The 21240-nt window shown below is 38.7% G+C and overlaps 1 protein-coding gene across 9 annotated transcripts in view; it reads left to right on the forward strand.

Annotated features, from left to right (window-relative positions):
- Positions 1-21240, forward strand: part of fryl (furry homolog, like) — a 123777-nt gene that overhangs the window by 45792 nt on the left and 56745 nt on the right. For all 9 annotated transcript variants that reach the window (XM_073855977.1, XM_073855978.1, XM_073855971.1 and 6 more), the window contains 6 exons: positions 7944-8158; positions 10203-10256; positions 17248-17387; positions 19151-19247; positions 19427-19506; positions 19815-19895. In XM_073855977.1, the coding sequence (XP_073712078.1) occupies positions 8039-8158; positions 10203-10256; positions 17248-17387; positions 19151-19247; positions 19427-19506; positions 19815-19895 (572 nt within the window). In that variant the 5' untranslated portion in view covers positions 7944-8038. The remainder of the gene's footprint in view (positions 1-7943; positions 8159-10202; positions 10257-17247; positions 17388-19150; positions 19248-19426; positions 19507-19814; positions 19896-21240) is intronic.

Genomic DNA, 21240 nt, shown 5'->3' on the forward strand with positions numbered 1-21240 from the left:
ATTTTAATGCATTCTTTGGCACCTTTAAGTCGCATTATACAGTATACTGGCTAGGGCTGGGTATTGTTAGGAATTTCACAATTCGATTCAATTTCGATTCTTGAGGCTTCGATTCGATTCAATTCAATATTGATTTACTTGCTTCGATATCGATTCAATAATAAGTAAATACACAAGCAATTAAGTACCTGAGTATATTTTTAAATAATGTGTGTAGTATTACTAATGTTTGATCACGTTGATGGTGAAGGCTTGAAAGAAGTGCTGCTGTTTGCCATCTTTGATCTTTCTGTTTTGATAAAGCGCGTCTTGTACAACGCTGAACGCTCTCACTAGAGTGTCGCCCACAGCGGCGCCACTTGCCGGGGGGCTGAATCGATTCATAGGATTTGATGAATCGATATTATTGAATTGAGAAACAAATAATTGCAATGCATTGATGAATCGATATTTTTACCCAGCCCTAATACTGGCAGTGGCTAACTGGACTGTGCTCACCAACCAAACCATGACTTCTCAAATTGAAAAGACATCTGAGTGACATGGCTTCACTGGCAATTCTATGCATTACAGTAACACCTTTTCTTGCTTCGATCTGTAGTTCCAGCTAGTTTATTGATTTAATAAGCTTGGTGATTTTAGTTAGCAGCTCACAGTGACTGTTGACTAGGGTTAAGTAGCTTATCAACAGCCAGTAACATCCAGCAGAGTCACCTGGGAAGAAATGTCACTGAGGGTTGGCATGCATCAGAAAGTCTCCCGCTTTTTCTCCCTGCTCTCTTCAGTGCCAGTTCCTTTGTCATGGGCCTCTCCATTCAAACAGTGAAGAGTTAGACCTAGTTTCAAGAGTTGGCAACATTCAACCTAGCCAATAGATTCTGTTTCTTACACCATCTTCCCATTATGGTTGAAGGTCAAAGGCATAACGTTATATCTCTGAACAGGAAGAAAGGCTGTGTGACTCCAAATGAATCAGATAAATGTTTATCAGTCTGTGAACTACTTTTGGAGGGAGACTCACTGTGGAATCTGGGCATGTTGAGACACTGCAGATATAATGTTTACACTTTATTAAGGCCATATCAGATTAATCTCTCTTGTTCAGAAACACGAACGCAGCCTGCATGAAGCAGGTGGAAGCCCACCACAGAGTGAATCATTTGTGTAAAAACTTCTTTAGACAGCTGTTTGTAACGACGAAGGACTATTATTATTATTATACATATTTGTGGTGGTATTTACATGTGTTCACGTCATACATTTTTAAAGATTGGATAGCAGTTTCATGCATTGTTGCATTCTGACAAGTGCAGTATGCAACACAAAGGATTTCTGCATGGGGCAATGAGGAACTTCTGTCATGATGGATCAACAGTTTGAAGAGGATCTTGATGAGCAAGTTAGGTGAAGTTAGATAAACTATTGACATTTTTATAGCTAGCTAGAGCTCTCTACAGTTCAGAACTTGTGTAGCATATGATTTTTGCTTTACTTTTTGAAAGATTTGGTTTGGTGTGGCCCTTGCACTATGCAGAATGCACACACCCAAAAAGCTTTATTTTTACAAAGCAAACATGAGGTTATATACCTGATTTAGGATTTGATCAGGTTTGTTCGAAAGATTCATGCTGTGAATATGTGGTTGTAGTGCTGGGTCAGTCCAGGCTTTAAGGTGAATGTTTAAGAGACAATCCGTCAACCACTCTTGAGGTCTGGCACCCGAACAGTCACGTTCACCCTCACATGCTGCAGCGATCAAGAGGGCATTAAGATCAGTGATCGCTGCTGTCTGGGCTTTAAATAGCTGAGTATAATGTAGATGATGGTGGTGATGTCATTCAGGTTATTTGATCTCTCTGTGTGTAATCTGCCTGTTCTTTCCTATGACAAACCTCATCTGTATCGCCCGGAAGTCATGGTGTATGTGTGTGTGCATGCCTCTGTTTGCTTATGGAATTAAAGGGATGTTTTTATGCCTTCCTTCTATTCCAGTTTTTTCATTATTTATTTACCCGTATGTTGTTTAACATGCTTTACTCATTCATTTGTCTGTGGAACTCTTGCCATTTAACAACAGTTCATTATGGCTATGGCTTGAGTTTTTGTCTGTTTCTCATACAGAACTATCAGAAGACTTAATATACAGCGCCAATGGTCTGTTGTATAGAAATATATCTGTATACTTCCTTACATTTTAGGACTACAGGATATAAAAAAGTGATATGCCAAATTATGTGAAATATATAAAATATCGAATGCTTTAAAGAGTTCGTTTACCCAATAATAAAAATGTTGTCCTTTATTACTCACCCTTTTGTCGCTCCACATCTATTAAACCTTCGTTCATGTACACAAATGTGATAGAAATGGATGAAATCCGAAGGGGATCGCACACCGGCCGCGCAGCTCAGCGCTGCTTCGAGTCGCGTCAAGGACAACTCGGAGGTATTGTAAACCGGAAGTGCACATTAAATAGCACAAGCTTCGTCAGATAGCATCTACTTCAAAATGCAAAATATACGTAAGCAGCCAATGTTAATCGTTATTGATTTGGGACAAATATGATGTTATTTAATGTTAAAGTATGTAAGTGGAGCTATTAGGCGCGACAGGGATTTGAGCAACTTCCTGAGTCACAGCTGGGCGGCGTAGACAGGCGCCACCTGGCGGCGCCGGTGTGCGTATACTCATAGAAAACAATGTGTTCGATTTTTTTAGAACGGCGCGGCGCTGAGCTGCGCGGCCGGTGTGCGATCCCCTTGAGAGCATTCTAAGCCCCCATAGATAGCAACTCACAAGTTTCAGAACAACTTTTCCAAAAATTCATCAAAATAGTCCATGTGACTACAGTGGTTTAATCATCTTTTTTTGAAGCAATTAAATTATTTAAAGTAATATAAAATGTAGTAGGTTTTTTTAGGACCACATGAATCTCCACGTTTTAAGCATAACAGCTTGTTAAAAATGGGCCAAGCACAAGTCAAGTGTGTGGCAAATAATTTAAGATCAAGTTTGATTGTTCAAGCTTCAGGATGATAAAATTGTGGTGCTCTTATAATTTTCAATGGATGCTCCTAAAATTTTGCTGATGCTCATAACTTTTTCATTGGGGAGCATGAGTGCTACCTACTAAAAAAAATTGATTTCAATCCCTGATGTGTCGTAATACATCGGCGCAGACAGCCCTGTAGTTGGAGTGCCGACATAATATAGCACCAGCTTGTTCACGGAGACCCGAGTTCTATTCCCGTCTCTGAGGTAATTTACCGATCCCCCTCTCATATCTCCACCCAACACTTTCTTGTCTACACTCCACTATACTGTCTAAATAAAGGCCAAAAAAGCCCCCCAAAAAACATGCGTTATACATGGATGCCTCATTCGACCGCTTCATGGATGCAAGCAGTTATTGGAGCATCTATGTATATATATTTCTATGGCTGTCAGTTAAAATGCATACGTGTGCTGCTTTGTTTACACATGTTTGAGACTGACAATTACGATAAAATACTTCCCTCCAATGACCAACAGCAATCCATATTTCCACTATTATCAACTAGGTGGTGCTCTTACCCAACTTATAAATCACTGAAGTGCCCACTGAACCAAAAACAGTAAATGCTGTGTGTATGCTCTGAATCTGATCTCTAACAAAAGTATTTTTGAAGCGGCCTGTTCTTTCATTTGCTATATTGTATGTAGGGTTGTGCCGATAGACAAAAGTATTGTAAATCGACGATCGTCAGACATATTGCCAATAGCGGGCAATATAGTTATTATTATTATTATCATAATAGTTTCACATTATCATAATAGATTCACATTAACATGCACATTGCGCGCTTTTCTTCGCATGAGAGGCTTTGTGGGCTTTACTTTGCACGATAGAGCTTGTAACGCATGAGGATTCCTTCTCGCACGCACCTGGACTTAGTCTTGGTCAGACCTGAACGCACGCGGCATGGACTCCTAGTACCCGAATTTGTACTCAGACTTTTCCTCGGCTCACACATGAGCTTGTAATATGCATATTTACGTGTCTGCCATTTCCTTGCACTAGTTAGGCACACAGCCGTTTAAAACCAGCGAGTTTGTTGTTCCCTTTACCTGGCACGTAGGAAATTTCAGAGCGCCTGTGCTTTAATGATGCGCTTGGATTAATGACATCAGTTTTAAGACGGTTGCGGTCATGACAGTGTTGCTCTTAGAGTAAGTCAGCTTCTTTTTTGTCCACCAATCAAGTAGCTTGTCATAAATGAGTAAAAAATTAACAATTAATAAATAAGTAAACCTTTGCCCCGCCCCCTGATACAATCGTGTATCGCAATCTTACAGGTTGACGATAGGACAATCTTAAAATGGGCCATATCACCCAACAGTAACTGTATGTTTATATATCTAAAGAAAATTTTCTGGAAGGCATTAAACTTTTGTGAAAATCATAAAAAATGCTGTCTGGCAACTTAACAAAACACGCTGGCGGGGAAAGAGTTAGTGAAATGAAGATTGAACTACTGTAATCACATGGACTCTTTTAATGATGTCTTTACCATCTTTCTGGGCAATGAATTTTAATGAATTTTATTTTTTGAATAAACTGTTTCTTTAAGACAGTAATTGTAGCAGGTGATAAAGCACACAGAGTCCAGCTGTGCAAAATCACTTGCAGTCAGCAGATCAGGTTTTGGGACCACATAGGCAAGTTCATTCCTTTCCAAACAGGCTCTGCATTAATGGCTTTTGGCTTGTTTTGACTTCATTTCATGTGACTCTGCCTCTCTCTGAGGCAAAAATGTGTGCTATGGGGTCAGTGCAGCCCAGTGTGTCACAAATTATACGGCATAAAGAGGAACAGAAGGGAGGATGAAGAGAGAGAAGGATGCCTCACATTTTTGCTCTTCGCTTCTTTTGCTCACCCTTTCTGTCTTGTGGAGTGGAAAAGTACAAACAATGTTACAGTGCCCATCAGCAGGCCCTGCCGACCAATCAGAGAAGGGCCCGGGGACCCTGTTAGGACGCCGGCCAATGAAAGCTGGCTGTGTGACATCATAGGCACAACCATGGGGAGGCGTTACTTAACGGGAAACAAAGAATGAGTGTTCTTAGACAAACAAACACGCATGAAGTTTCTAGGATGGAGTCTTACATGTGCACCCTGTCTCATCATCTGAGTCTGTGAATGTTTGTGTTTTTTAAGTATTATGGTTTGAAGGAGTTGCTAGGTGTGACCTTGCATTGTCCTCTGAGAAACTCATTTAATTTCGCAAGGGTTTTTTTATTCATCCTCCTATTATTGAGCTTCCCAGGCTTCATCACGGTTTCCTCGGCAACCTGTGGGAGGCAAGGGCAGGGATTTCCTGTGCGAGGATAGACATGTGACACACTATTTTTCAGTCTTTCTGCATTCAGGACTGAATCGAAAGTGTGTGTGTGTGAGACAGTTAGCAGGTGAAATCTTTATCTGTGTTTTCAGGAAAGAGCACATGAGATGAGATAAGTTCAAGTTTTGTGGTTTATTAGGGAAATAAAGGAAATAACAGTTCTATGTTTACTGTTGATACAGCATCTGAAACTGTCAGCAAGGCTCTACTTAGACAACGCAAACTTTTTAGGCCAATCATAATGTCCCAGACATCATAAATATGCTTTCACAACAGTCATATTACTGTTGGTCTAGCAAGCATTTAATAGCCATTTTTAGAGGCACAGTCCTTACACAATTGATGTTTAAAAGGTCGTTCAGCCTTCTAAGATAATTTTTTTGTGCATATCGTAATTCAAGAATGCATTTGCTCAGTGAAAAACATTTATGCTGCCTTCACGTGCTATCAGAATAATTGTAAATACAAGTTCCTAGTCGGGAATTTGACACGGGCGGCCTCTAAAGTCACATTTACCACTGGGAAACTTGAGCTAACCTGAGTTTGATTCTAAAAACTTTTACAATTGCAAAATGGGACAAATTGCTGTAGTGACAGGGATTTTCATTAGTTTTTCCTCCGCAACAGCTGCTTTCCCTTAAAGTTTTGCATATTTACATCTGAAAATGACCATTTGATGCATATTGTATGTTTTATAATATCTATTAAAGGTGCATTGTGTAACTTTTAGAAGAATCTTTTAACAGAAATGCAATACAATATACATTACTATATTATCAGTGGTGTATAAAGATCTTACATAATGAACTGTATTGTTTTTATTACCTTATAATGAGCCATTTTTCATACACTGCGGGTCCCCATACATGGAAGTTCATGGTTTCCCGCAGCACTTTGCAGTTCAGGCGGCCCGCCTAAGCTGGAAAACCATACCACCTTAATGTCATTTTTTCTTTTTTTTCAAAATTTCGCTGCACAAAAGGCCATCAAGTGCATCTCGGAGAATAGCGCGAACGCGCTTTACACCGCAAGCGGGCATGCGCACCACACGGCCGAAATGAGAAAGACGTGGTTCGGACCGTCACTGTCTGGAGGATAACTAGCGAGTTGATAAAACATCTCATAGAATAGCGTGGACGCGCTTCACACCGTGAGCGTGCACACGCGCCTCACGGCCGAAATGAGATAAAGACGTGTCATGTCTGGAGGATAGCCAGTTGATAAAACACATGTACATGAGAACTGTAAGTGGACTTATGTTTTGGGTTTATTTAAGCCTGTTATTGTATTAGTCTATAGTTCTTGCAAATTTAGTTAAGTTAACTGGTGATTTTGTTGTTTGAGCAACCTGCTAGCTAGGATTTAAATGCCTGTTGATTAGATATAATTTTTGAGCGCTCTTGCTCACGTTATTTATGTGCATTATTTACATGCTACAGTAGTCACGCAGCTATTCCCGTTAGAGGTAAAAACATTTAATTCATTAATAATCTAGTATGTGTTCATCATCTGTCAGTTTAGTCAGAATCCAGAGGCAACCTTATCTTGTATACATTTTGACTTGTCCTCCATGATTCCTAAGTCATTAAGACAGTAAAGCTCTTAAACATGCCAAACACCTAATTACGACTTCAGTAAGAAGTTGTTTCTGATAGCATGTTAAGGTAGCATTAATTCAGCATGAAAGACAAAGTGTGAGAAATGTGTAAGAAGTTATTTATTTCAGTACTGAAAAGTAAAGATAGAAAAAATGTGTGTCATTTGACACAATATTTTAGTGCTGTCTTTTACAAGCTGGGCAATATTGCATTCATTATCACAGGTGATCTGTCCACGGTCCATAATTAATGCGAAATTGCCCCGATTGTCAGTGAACTACGGCTTTGTGTAGTAAATGCCGCGCCATCTAAAAAGCTGGTGATGGCGATTTTTCTACTTATCAAGAAACCGGCTTTACTTACAAGATTGCATCCGATTTATCGTGCAGCCATATGTCTTTTTTTAGTAGATTGCTTCAAAATGTAATATTCATTGGCAAACAAGATTAGCGAAAAAGCACTTGATTTGTTATATGACAAAGTGTTTCCTCACAATAGCAGTTTATTTAACATACTGAGGCATTTTCATTGACTTCCATTGAAGCAGAACAAGCTCTTTTCTCTCAGTTGGGATCCAGCCACGTTATGCGTTTTTGGGCTAACCTTTGCGCTAACTCATTTTTGGGCTCTGGAGAGGTATTTGTTTTTCCACCTGTTACTACGGAAACAAACAAGTTAGCGCAGCACACAAATCAAATGAATGCATTGGCAGATTGAGAACTTTTTTGCCCAGGCAATTTTTGTGCGAACATTTTTGTACAAACACACACATTCATTCCCTTGGTTTGAGAAACATGTCTGTCTTTACCCCTTTAACAGGTGACAGTATGTGATGATTTTTTCCCCCCATGATTTGATTTTGACCTTGTTGTGCCTCACGATCTTAATCTTTTCTCAATAGTGTTTCTATTATTAGCATAATTATTGTCATATTTGCTTACTCTTTCTTTCTCTCTCTCAACAGCCTCTGTCCCTGTAAGCAACAGCAGTGCGAGTAGGCGAGGAACCTCCCCCTCTGCCCCACCCACCTGGGAGAAGCGTAGCATCCACCTCGCCAACATGTCCAGCATCACCATCGACCCCGAGCTCAAGCCCGGGGAGTTTGTCATCAAGAGTCTCTTCGCCGAGTTTGCTGTGCTTGCGGAGAAGAAGATCGAGGTGGTCATGGCCGAACCGCTGGTCAGTATCTCCAGTTTTGTATCTTTGTGAAATTCTTCAGTGTTCTGTGTGTTACTTTAAAAAAGTGAAAGTAAAAATGACTTATTTGGAAATCATCATGGTATTGATGTCACAATTAAAGGGAAACCAGGCAAGTCTGTGTAATATTTCTCTACGAGCTCCCCCTATTGTCTGAAATTAAATGCTTTCAAACACTTTGTCGTAAAACCCAACTGTTGCCCCCCCCCCGGAACCAAGTTTATCAGCTTATTTCCAATCCAGTTATGTTCCCCTTCCGTCAAGGGTTTTTGATGCTTCTTCCCCGGCTCTGCCATTTGCAACAATCGCTAGCCGTGTTTAGCTCGCCTGCCTCTGTGTTGTTTGCTGTAAAGTGATACTGCTTCTCGCGATATCTGAGACTTTGCGAGACTGAAGGACACCGGGTTGGATACAGGAAGTTGCAAGTGGGGTATTCTTCCTACAGACGGTAGGGGCGGGCGAGAGAGACTTCATTCGTCCGGTAATGAGTCATTTAACCATATACCGACTTACGAAGATGATTTATTAACATAAAAATGCTGCCTTGTGTCCCTTTAAGTTTACATTACCACTCATATCTACACTTTTAACATCGATTCAGTGATGTAGCCCTACAACAGCACACCGAGATTTGTGAATCTTAAAGAGCACCAATTAACCGATTCACGATTTTACATTTCCTTGTTGTGTATTAGTACATGTTAACGATATCCAAAAGGTACAAAGCCCAAAGTAAACGATGACACAAGTTATTGTCTCCAATGTAAATCTTTTTTCTTGAACTACAACAAACACACAGATTGTAGACAAGGCCGACGCTATAATAATTCATCCCGCTTCAGACTCACAGCCTGTAAATTAACTCCTTTTTACATTTTAAAGTGAATCTTTCAAACATGGTAAGGAGCGTCACGTTTTTGGCTGACGTCAGAGGTATTCAGGCCAATCACAACGTACAGATTAGCTGGCCAATCAGGAACACAGCCATTTCAAATAGATGAGTTTTGTACAAAATGCTGAAGTGGTGATGCACTGTATTACACTTTGGTGCTTTTTACTTGGAAAACAATAGGATGCCATATTTTTTATAAAAGCGTTTGCAAAGTAATTGATTAATGTGTACTGTAAATGTAAAATGTCCAAAAGATTGGACCTCTGGTGTAGAATTGGTTGTGTAACACTCAAATATAAATCCAGTGTTTTTTTCCAGAAACACAAGTGAAGGTTGGGATTCTTGGAATGCTGTCTTGTGTTCAAATCTTCTCGGCTCGCAGAGAATTACACACACGTTTTCTGCAGATTTGCCCTTAAATGCTTCCTCTCCATGTTTCTTCTTCTCTCTCTCTCTCTTTCTCTCTCTCTCTCTCTCTCTCTCTCTCTCTCTCTCTCTCTTTCTCCCTCTCTCTCTCTCTCTGTGTTTACACAGTGGTAGATTGAGCTCTCTCTCAGTTTACACAGCAAGAGTTTAAACTGCTAATGTCTGTATCAAGGGGCTACAGAGAGGGACTGTTTCATAATACACTTTCTCTTTAGCTGTGTTCAACTTTTAGCTCTGTCCTTGAACTTTTCCCTTATTGTAAAGTGTTGGGTTTAATGTGCACATACAAACATCTTTGAAGGAGTCATTAGCTTCATCCAAATTGCCATAGTTTCACTTTACCCTGCAGCTGAGCAGCTCCTGCTGCATTAAGTGCATTACACTCTAAGTCACTAAATGCAGAAATTTGATACAACAATATCAGCTCTGACTGCATGTGCAGCATAGACCGTTGCGTAGATTATAATGAAAGTGATCAAATTTTGCCCTGACTGCAAATCCGTAGCCGGGGTGTAAGCAGAGAAACACTCTGCCCTGTTGCTCATTTCACATACAAAGAATGCATACATTCAGTACAATAGAGAGGTGCAACATAAAGCAAATAGCTTTCATAACATTATAAGGGGACCTCAAGAAATATAAAAAAATGGTTTGATATGACATCTTTACTATGACCCACTTTAACCTAACATCTGTCTGTTTATACAGGAGAAGCCCCTGTCCCGCTCACTGCAAAGAGGAGAAGATGCACAATTTGATCAGGTTGGTTATGTGTGTGTGTGTTTGTGGTAAAACAGTGAAACTGAATGAATCTGGGGATGTTTTACGTGATCTTCATCGGGAAAAGGGTCCTGAATCAGCTTTTACCTGAAAGTTTAACTTTTTTATAGGGCCAATATTATGCCAATTTTTACAAGATGTTATAGAAGTCTCATATGTGCCTAGAATGTGTCTGCGAAGTATCAGCTCAAATACCCCACGTATCATTTGGTTTAACATATCCAATATGCCTGTATTTGGTAGGGCTGTGGCGATTAATCGTGCAAATGCGCCTTTTCTTAATGAATTAAAGGTAGGGTAACAGATTTGATCCTGAAACATTTTTTGTTATGCTGGTTAAAAGTCTCCTTACATCCTGATAGCAATCACTGTGTTAAGTTGTTTAAATGTATTTGTAGAAATTTATGTTATCTGTGAAAGGCGTAGGACCAAAAAATGTTCAACAAATCATAGATTTCGGTCCGAACGGACGTTTCCATTTTTGTCCCTCATACGTAAGCATAATTTGAATGCCAACCGCGCAGCGAGTCCACGCAGACACCATACGTCATCGGCGCGTTCACATGCGCTCACCTCCTGCCTGTAAACAGTGAGAACAGCAAACTTTTCTGCTGAAATGACAACCGACACTGGAGCCACAAAACTCAAGGCATCTTTTATAACAACAACAGCAAAAACTGCCTGGATCAGCAAGAGCAAAAACCGAAATTAACATCGGTAACTTTACTGCTTTACCACGAGATGAAACAGCTGCAGTAGCTGCAAAGGGTCTGAAAGAGTCGTTGCACAGTTTATTTTGGTAAGGTAGGTACGCGATATGTTTGTATTGAGATGGATTCAGATATTCTACTTTGATGAAACATTGTGTTGCTTATGAAATTTGTGTTCGTTTACGGATTAGCGTAACGATATAGTTACTCCGTCTACACAACCGAACGTGTGCTTAAACTAATTCTGATGTAAACCAGTTGTTTGGTTATTTTGGAAGTGTTATTTGTCTTTGTACTGCAAAGTTTTCTCACTGCTGAATGAGACATGAGATGTGACCGTCTGATCTGTGCGTGTTCATGTGTTTTGAAAGAGGCGTGACTTTGGATGGCGATTTGACTTGAGGGTGGGATCGGGACTTCATTGCTAGGCGGCTACCGTTAGCATTTTTCAAAATGTGTTACCCTACCTTTAATTTGAATGAATTATGGTAAAATCCTGGCACATCCAAATCCCAGAGGGCGCTCTCATGCAGAAACTCCATTGGTGCCACAGAAGTAGTACAGTTAGAAACGGTATTCCAGGAAATCTCTATAAGAATATTTATATCGATCACTGTTCGTCGAATTGTTTCAGGTATTTTTATGATAATAAAGAAAATTTTGAGTAATTTTGTTTAACGAGTGTTGCTTTTTTAAATGTGTGTTATAAACGAATCAGAGTCATAATAAGGACTTCCTACTGAGCAAAACCCGTGCATGAAACAAATAATCGCAGCCTTGCGATTCAGAATCGATTTCAGACAGGCATTTTTATTGGGACACGTGATTGATCGTCAAAGCCCTACTATTTGGGTGGTGGAAAAAAGTGCTGTTTTCATGTGTGTACCTTAAAATGCAAATGAGCTATTGCTTTCGATTAAAAATAGATCTGATTCCTGTAAATACAGTATATTTAGCCGCATTAGTGCTACAATGTGCTAACAAACACATTTAGAAAGACTTAACCAGTCATTCAGTGGCCACGGGTGGGACTTGTTAGTGTGACATCACATTAACAAGAGAATCAAAACAGCATGTCTAATGAGACTGCTCTGGTTTAATGGGGATGGATTAGATGGATTTTTCCATTGTAGGGCGGCTGTGCTCACACACTGCCAATACACATTTATGGCCAAACACCTTGTAAAAGTGGATTTTGCATAATATGGGCCCTTTAAGTTATTTTGGGGGGCATCGAAAGCCTTTAATTGATAGAAAGTAAGTAGAGGATAAGAAAGTACAGGGTGGAGAGAGAGAAAAGGAACCAGCAAAGGACACTGAGCCAGGACTCGAACTCGGTTCCCCAAAATCACTTCTGCATTATGTCAGAATACTGCCAAGTACCCCAACTGCTCTTGCATTTTTACCTTTATCATTTATACTTGAAATGAAATATAACAATGTCAACTAATTTGTCTAGGGAGGGATTATAATAAATTTCAGTATCTTAGGGTGCATTTATTATATTAGAATATGTAGTTTCATATGTTTTGTGTAGTATATCTCACCCCCTTTCAACTTTATAGGCACCCCCTTTTTCCTCTCATTTTTTCTCGATCCCTCACTTATTTTTGATTGGTGTAGAATTTTTCAGCAAATGCTTTGTTTAGCAAAACTCAAAGCAAATGAGACATCATCCTGCAATAGATCCAGTCAACACAATCAGGCTTGTGTGTGTATGAAAGAATTAACCAATGAGAATGTGCTCTGTATGCAGAAAATCCCAGCAATATGTGTCTGTACATTTCTATGCTTTGGAGTTTTGGTGCGCGTGTGTGTGAGCGCTAATGTTACCAGCAGCAGAATCGCTGTGTCATCCGCAGCAGTAGATCAGCATATGCTTGTGTGCGCTTGTGTGTGTGTGAGAATTTATCATTTCAGGGTGTTGGGATGTGTTTGCCAAGTGGCCTGACGGCAGGGAGAGCAGTTACATAACTTTCCTTAGAAATATATATCATCCTGTCCAACACACACACGCTCACTCTTACCTGAAATGCCATATACGCAGTGGGCTTCACAGTCTGAAACAGCATTGAATATCTGAGAATCAAACTTTAAATAAATATTATTATATTACAGAGGCTAATCAGATTTAAGACAACTCCTTTGAACTCCTTTGTACTAAAGGTCACATTGCCTTGCTTCCATTGAAGTACACGATATGCTTATAACCAAATCTGGCTGGGACAGCATGGATCATTAAGTTTTGATTTAAACATGTACGGTCCAAGCCAGCTTGAGTACAGCCTGTCATTTAAGCTATAGAGGGTGAAGAAAAACTGAACATTTTTTTCCAATTCAACTTTATGCTGACAATGTAATAAAGATAAAATCGCACTTTCCTTGCTGGTCTAAGACCTTTAGATCCCATTCAAAACATTTTCACTTTCACCTTCTTACAACTCCTCCTACCTACTTTGCACCCTGCACATTTGTCTTTTTTCCACATTAGTATCATTGGTACACACATACACACACACACACACACACACACACACACACACACACACACACACACACACACACACACACCTGTAGAGTAAGTGACGTGTAGTGCAGATAAATGAAATGTGCTGAATCACAGAACACTGAACCATTTTGTCAGCATAAACACACATGTACTGCACCGCTATAGTTGATAAAAACTGTGTGTGTGACAGCTGGTGCTGGGTTACTGCAGTGAGCGTTTCGGTTGCAAGTGGACGTATCATCCTACACACCCATCCTGCTCTTACAACAGAACAAATCAATACCTGAGATGCTGCCTACTCTCATCTCATTTCTTTTTGCATGGCCTTGTTAAGATATCAAATCAACTTGCCACGAGGTTCAGTGCATTTAAACTCTGTAATGTAGTATAGTTTAAACTTGAACAGACTACAATAATACTGTAAGGTGGCCCTTGATTTCTTTTATGTCAGGATTTGACTGGATTATTAAAAATATTATTGTTTTACTCAAAATAAACATACTTTTTTCTAATTAACATAAGCATTGTACATACATAAATTAATTTTGTTTGGTCAGTAGTCTTATAAGTGCTGATTTATTTCACACTTTATTTTGGACAACTGTCATATTAGCTAATATACAACAATGGGCTGGATGCACCTTTTAATATTCATGTACCTGCACATGTATATGGTCTTGGTTATGTTATGTTTGTAAAAACTTTGACTATTGGTCAAGGTCAATGTCTTTATATAGCCTCTATGGGGGGGGGGGACTCTAGGACTCAGTTTCACAGTTTTTTTGTCATGGCACCACCTATCGAATTGGAGAGCTGCAGTTTAAATACGCACTTCTAGAACCCTAGTTTTGGAGGACCGAAAAAGTGCCACCAAGTGCACCCGGGTGATTCTCACGAAAACTTGGTTTTAAAAATGTCAAGCATGAAAATGTAAAAATTGCTTAAATTTACTTTTTTTCCCACCAGACATTGAAAAACAAAGTCTGGAGTAAATGGGAACATTGATTTAAAAACTTTTACTTATCATTTAACACTTTTTGTAACATAATTTAAAAAATTAGCCCTAAAAAATCTCATTACCGCAACAGTCAGAAAACATCAACACTGACAAATTTTCAAAATGACATGACAAACCTGAAAGAACATAATTTGGAGATTCTGCACATGCATTTAAAATCAAAGTATTATGCTTCTATTAATTAAATTAACATTTAATAACCATCTGTTGCGGTAATGATAATCAAAATGTCGTGTAAGCATTCTGACAAGACAATATTTCAGATTAACTGTAAAAAAATGATCTTACCTGGTAGCCATCTTGAAGTAACTGGTCCATGTGCTTGGTCACTCAAAATCAAACTTTATAAAAATTCTGTATGTGTGCTTAAACTGTTCTCAAAAAGTGTTGCGGAGGAGGAGAACATCAGGCATGGACACATAATTTTCCTAATTTTTCTTCATTATTACTATACATGAATATTCAGTAAATATTTTTTCTGTCATCTAAAGTAGTCTAGCAAAACATCCATTTATTTTTTCTTAATATTTTTGTGTTAATTTGATTTAAATTACAACATAACGCATGTTCAAACACAGCCGGACACATTGCGGTAATGAGAATTTCAGCAGAAAATGAGATAAAATTTATAATTATAAATTCTTATGTTGAAATCACACATTGTGCAAGGTAGAACACAGTATTGTGTTAATTCTGATGCTTTTTAATGTTACTATATTACACATTTTAAAGCTAAAATCATTAGTGCCATGGTGTTTTAATGGTTTCGTGAGAATCACCTACCCAATTCTAGAGTTTTGAAGTTTTTTTAAAGGTTTTTTACACCCAAATACTACTGGATTTCTTACAAATAAACCTGCTTGCTAAGAGCTGAATGTTGAGTAATGTTTGTGACTAACTAGCATAATGTATAACACATTACATAAAATAAACACGTAATCGTGATAGCCTTTCAGTTACTAGATCAACTGCATTTCAAGTACAGAAGGAATACACAAGGATACTTGTACTTGTGTATTCTCTTTGTGTGATACTTGTACTTGTGTATTGACTCTGGGGTTAGTTGTAAGATTTTATAAATAATTTAGAATAACACATAAACACACATGAAAAATATTGTTTATGACGTGAACCACATTAATGTTATTGCATACTGTTTAAAGATTTGGAAAAATGTTATTTTGTGGAAACAAAAGGTTCTTGTCAATCAAGCCCCCTCAATTAAAACATTAAGATTAATTGAACTTATTTAAAATTGAAAAACTTTTGATTAATTAACAAGCTTTTACAAAGAAAGTGCTACCGTTTATTGTACTGGCTAGGATTAATAATAATCATACCATAGTCAACATAGAGCTTGACAGTCGTGCTAGTTTTTTTAAAAGTATATGCTAAATTTGATTTACAGCAGTTGAAGCTATATAGTGCATTCAAGTCTATTTAGCAACTCACAAGTACTTTGGCTACTTTTCAAATACATATTTTACAAATGTATTAATGTTAAAGGTCACATTCTTCGTGATCCCATTTTTCAAACTTTAGTTTGTGTGTAGTGTTGCTTTTAGAGCATAAATAATACCTGCAAAATGATAAAGCTCAAAGTTCACTGCCAGGCGATATATTTTCTTCAACAGAATTCCCCTTTCAAAGCCTACAGCGAACAGCCGGTTTGGACTACAGCCCTCTACTTCCCGATTGAATGACGTCAATAAAACGGTTCTGCCCACAGGAATACGTCAATCGCCAGCTATGGCTCTGCTAAGCTAAGCTGCTGTCGAATCACAACACACTAAACAAACTACACAATCAGAGCTCGTTACGTATTTCTGATGGAGGGACTTCATAGAACAAGGAAGACATCAGCCCTTTTTTAGGACAGTGAAAACAGCGCTATAGAAATAAGTAAAGTTTGTGAAACATACCGCGTTTTTTACACGTGAAACATGAATACATGTTATATTGCGCACTGTAAAGACAATCAAAGCTTCAAAAACACCCAAAAAGAACGGGACCTTTTAACTAATAAAAGTTGATTTTCATTTGATACTCGCACTTTGATTGTCGTCCATCTTCCACAAAACGATCACTGGTCCACTTATTCAGTAGGTGGCGTTGTCACTAACAACCTAGGGTCCTAGAAATGCGATTCTGGGACTGGAGTCCCGAAAATGCAGGCGTATGCTATTCATTTCCTGGGCAGGACTTATCCTAGTCTCAGACTGAAATGCATATTTGAGCTGCCAGATCTAAAAACATGTACTCATATCTTTACATATATCAGTGTCATTGTTTTGTGCACACCAGTATTGTTTTTTGTAAGGTTTGTTTGTTAAATCTACTTAAATGTCCTAATATAACTATGGCCTAGTCCTGAATTAATCTAAACCCTATCTGCCCATATGTATTAGCCACAGTGTGCAGATATGTCTTCACATGTTATTTACAAACGGGAGGGAAAAGGACAGACATACTGTAACTCTTAAACTTTAATCAAAAGTGTTGTTTATGCAGAAGTTTATCAGAGGATTTTATTGTCCTAGAGGATTTTGGAAGATGGTGCTACACTATTTAAATTGTTAAAAACACACAAACGCTTTACATACTGCACATTATAACAGTCCAATGATCAAAACATCTAAAGATGTATAAATATATTCTTCAGAACAGCCCACATAAATACTGTGTTGTTTTGACCTTTGCATTTTATTGAGCTGTATTACTGTGTTTGTATTACAGTTAATAAGCTCTATGAGCTCCATAGCAGAACACTGTTTGCCTTCGTTGTTGCGGACGTTGTTTGACTGGTACAGAAGACAGAGCGGAACAGAAGACGAGTCGTACGAGTACAGACCTCGTTCAAGCACCAAGTCCAAAGGGTGAGGAGAGGCACAAAGTTTTTCTCTACCATCTTGTCAGCCCTGGGTTTTCGCTGCTTTCTTTGTTTCATCTCACCTTTAGTTCATTTTGTTACATTTATAAATAGTACATAATTATGTGTTTTGATATATTTTAGTTTTTCAAATGTAGACGTCTACATGTAAACATATTTGTGTGACAGATTTCTGTATGCGTGCCTTATAGGGACACATTTGATTTTTACAGTTTTGGAATCCATTCAGCCGATCTCCGGGTCTGGCGTTACCACTTTTAGCATAGCTTAGCATAATCCATTGAATCTGATTAGACCAGTAGCATCGCGCTCAAAATTTCATTTACATTTGAAATAAAAAATTTCTAGGCCGATATGGCTAGGAACTATACTCTAATTCCAAAGTCCTTGATTATTACTCCAGAATGAGAGTATAGTTCCTAGCCATATCTCCAACTTTTAATTTTCCGCCGTTCTTAGTACACGATGTAACTACAGAAGAGTCAAGTTTTAAATAGGAAAAATATTAAAACTTTTGAGCGAGATGCTAAATGGTCTAATCAGATTCAATGGATTATGCTAAGCTATGCTAAAAGTGTTACCGCCAGACCCGGAGATCGACTGAATGGATTTCAAAAGGTAAATCAAATGTTTAACCTCTAGGGAAGCTAGAAAATGAGCTTATGTTCAAAAAAGTGGAGTGTCCCTTTTAAGATTCTCATTGACAAACATATGATTAAATATGATTAAGTATCTTATGGCGCTTTTCCATTGCATAGTACCCCACGGTTTGGTTTAGTTTGGGTCGGGCCAGCTTACTTTTGGGAGCCTTTCCATTGGGTGCAGTACGTAGTACCCGATACTTTTTTCGTACCGCCTCGGTTGGGGTTCCAAGCCACTCGAGCTGATACCAAAGTGATGCGAAAACACTGTAGATCACTGATTGGTCTGAGAGAATCGTCATCAGCATCATCGTTATAATGTAAAAGATTAGCTTTAGCTTACTGCTAGCTTGCGCTGTCTCGAGCAAACATGTTGTCATCTGTGCTCTGCTATAAGTTTCCAAACTCCCTTTTAGTGATGAAAAACATCCACAGGTTGAGAATCAGGGACACCATAACAGTTTTTTCCAGACTTGCAGTTTGTGGCGGCACATTCGCGACGTGCACGTGCGCATTATATATGCTTAAATGCAACTTCAATGAGGCTCAGTAGAGCGCCGTCGACTGACGCCACGGGTGTTTGAACAGAAACAGTGAGACAGAGGTAGTTATAAATGCGATGTGCAAACATCTATTTGTGCTGGTCAATTTTAATTTTGTGGCGGACTGAGAAATAAATAAATGGCAATGTACAACAACGCTCCCACTTATATGATGTCACAGCAGTAGGCAGCGCAAATATAACGACACGCCTATAATCCCTCCCACTGCGAAGTGATACTAAACTCGATGGAAAAGCTAACCACGCCAAAGTGAGGTGAGCTGACCCAAACTAAACTAAACCGTAGGGTACTATGCAATGGAAAAACGGCATAATTAAGGGAAGGTGAGGATCATACCTAATGCTATTAAACCACCATTAGTTATGAACTTCAACAAAATAAAAAATAATGTGCAGAATTAAACTGGTCCCAGGTTAATGTGCAGGTTAAACTAGTCCCATTTGAACAAGGGTTTTGTTCACTTGTGCTATTTTCATTTGTGGTTAATACAAATGTGCTGCTATTCTAAGTTGTGTATCTCTGTGCTGTTTTATCTCTCTCTTTAGAGATGAACAACATCGGGACAAAGACTATCTACTGGAGCGAAGGGACTTAGCCATAGACTTCATGTTTTGTTTAGTTTCAGTAGAAGTTTTAAAACAGGTAAGGTTTGGGTGTGTGTGTGTGCTTCATGGCCTAGGTGTGGTGTTTTTAAAGTTATAGAGAGCTGCGTTGTGGCATTAACATGCATGGACTTGCTAACACAATATCCTGGATCACGGAGTTTAAACAGTGACCCTCACATCACAGACATGCTGATAATGATAAAATGTTTTCGATAGATTCCCCTTCATCCCGTGCCAGACGCCTTAGTACAAGAAGTCCTCAACCTGGCATTTAAGCACTTTAAACACAAAGAGGGGTGAGTGCATATACACAAACACACACTTTCCTATGCAAATTGTACACAGGCAGACGACACAAATGCAAACAGATTGACAAACACGCATACGTGCACCTGATTCCTGAAACTCCCTATAAAATAACACATTTCATCATCTGCAAGCTTATGAGCTGTCCAAGTCTTTCTTATCCTGCCCTTCCTATAGCAAATACTGCCTTAAGAAGTTGCTACACAAACATACATACGTTTTAATCATTTTAATGTTTCTTTCTTAATACTTAGCATTGTTGTGTTAGTAATATTGAATGCCGTGATTGGCTTAACAGGTACTCGGGCCCCAACACTGGTAATGTGCACATCATTGCTGATCTGTACGCTGAGGTCACTGGAGTCCTTGCCCAGTCAAAGTGAGTCCAACTTACAAATTTACTTAAGCCGTTCTACTGTGCTGACAGTACATGTTGTGTTTCATGTTTTAAAGATATACTTTTGCAATTTATAATCTAAAGAAGAGAATATGACACATGGGATGAAAAGATGTTTAATTCAATATAGGAGCAGTTGCCTGTTCATGGGAGCTGCCATGTTGAGATCACATGACCTGTGTTGCAGTTTGATGGAGTTAATAAACTAGGCAAAAGTTATGATGTTGAAGTGTACATTAATGACTTGGGCCAGCGCAAATGCCTCTCTTGCCATTAAAGAGGACATAATATGAAAATCTGAATTTTTCCATGTTTAAGTGCTATGATTGGGTCTCCAGTGCTTTTATCAACCTAGAAAATGTAAAAAAGATCAACCCAGTAACTTAGTTTTGGTAAACCATTCCCTGCAAGCACGTGAAAAATTAGGTCACAAAAATTTGGATCTTCTATGATGTTAGAAGGGGATAATACCACCCCATAATCTGCACTATCCAACCACGGCACTGCCATTTAGTGCAGAGATCAGCTCATTTGCATTTAAAAGGACACACCCAAAAACGGCACATTTTTGCTCACATCCACAAAGTGGCACTTTTAACATGCTATAATAAATGATCTATATGGTATTTTGAGCTAAAACTTCACATATGTACTCTTGGGACACCAAAGATTTATTTACATCTTAAAAAAGCCTTGTGAAATGTCCCCTTTAAGCAACAACTGGCAGGATTTGCTAAAGACACGCAGTAAAAGATTTGAGCTGAAAAGGTGTGGACATAGCTATTTTTGCAACTGACCTTTTTGCAAATGCATTTGTAAGAGTTTTCCTTTTAGAGTGAAATTTTATGGGAGGAGAATATTTTAACTGGCCTTGTCCTGTAGTTTATTTGTCATGACTATATACTATATTGTTGGAAAGGTCTAAGAATGTAGTTTTCATATTTCAAAGCCTTTTAGCAGAAATAATAAAGCAGTGACAGTAATTTATTAATTTGGGACAAGAGTATGCAGCAAAATGTTGAAACCTAGTAGCCGTTGTTGGTAAAACTACTAAAAGTGTAAGGCTGCGTCCAAAACCGCATACTGCTCAGTAGGTACTAAATAAGATGAATTACTTACTTTCTGACTGTTAAAACAGTAGGTACTGTATAGTATGAATCCTAGTAGTATGAATGCGATTCGGACAAACTACATCCGCCATGTTGATACATCACGTGACATACGTTGTCATCACGTCATGTCATACCAGCGCGAAAACGCCTTTCTTCTTCGTTGCATAACTCCGCTCGTGGGGCATCATGAGATAGTGAAGTGTCCATCGTATCCA

The sequence above is a fragment of the Misgurnus anguillicaudatus genome, chromosome 18, assembly GCF_027580225.2.
Source record: "Misgurnus anguillicaudatus chromosome 18, ASM2758022v2, whole genome shotgun sequence".
NCBI lineage: Eukaryota > Metazoa > Chordata > Actinopteri > Cypriniformes > Cobitidae > Misgurnus > Misgurnus anguillicaudatus.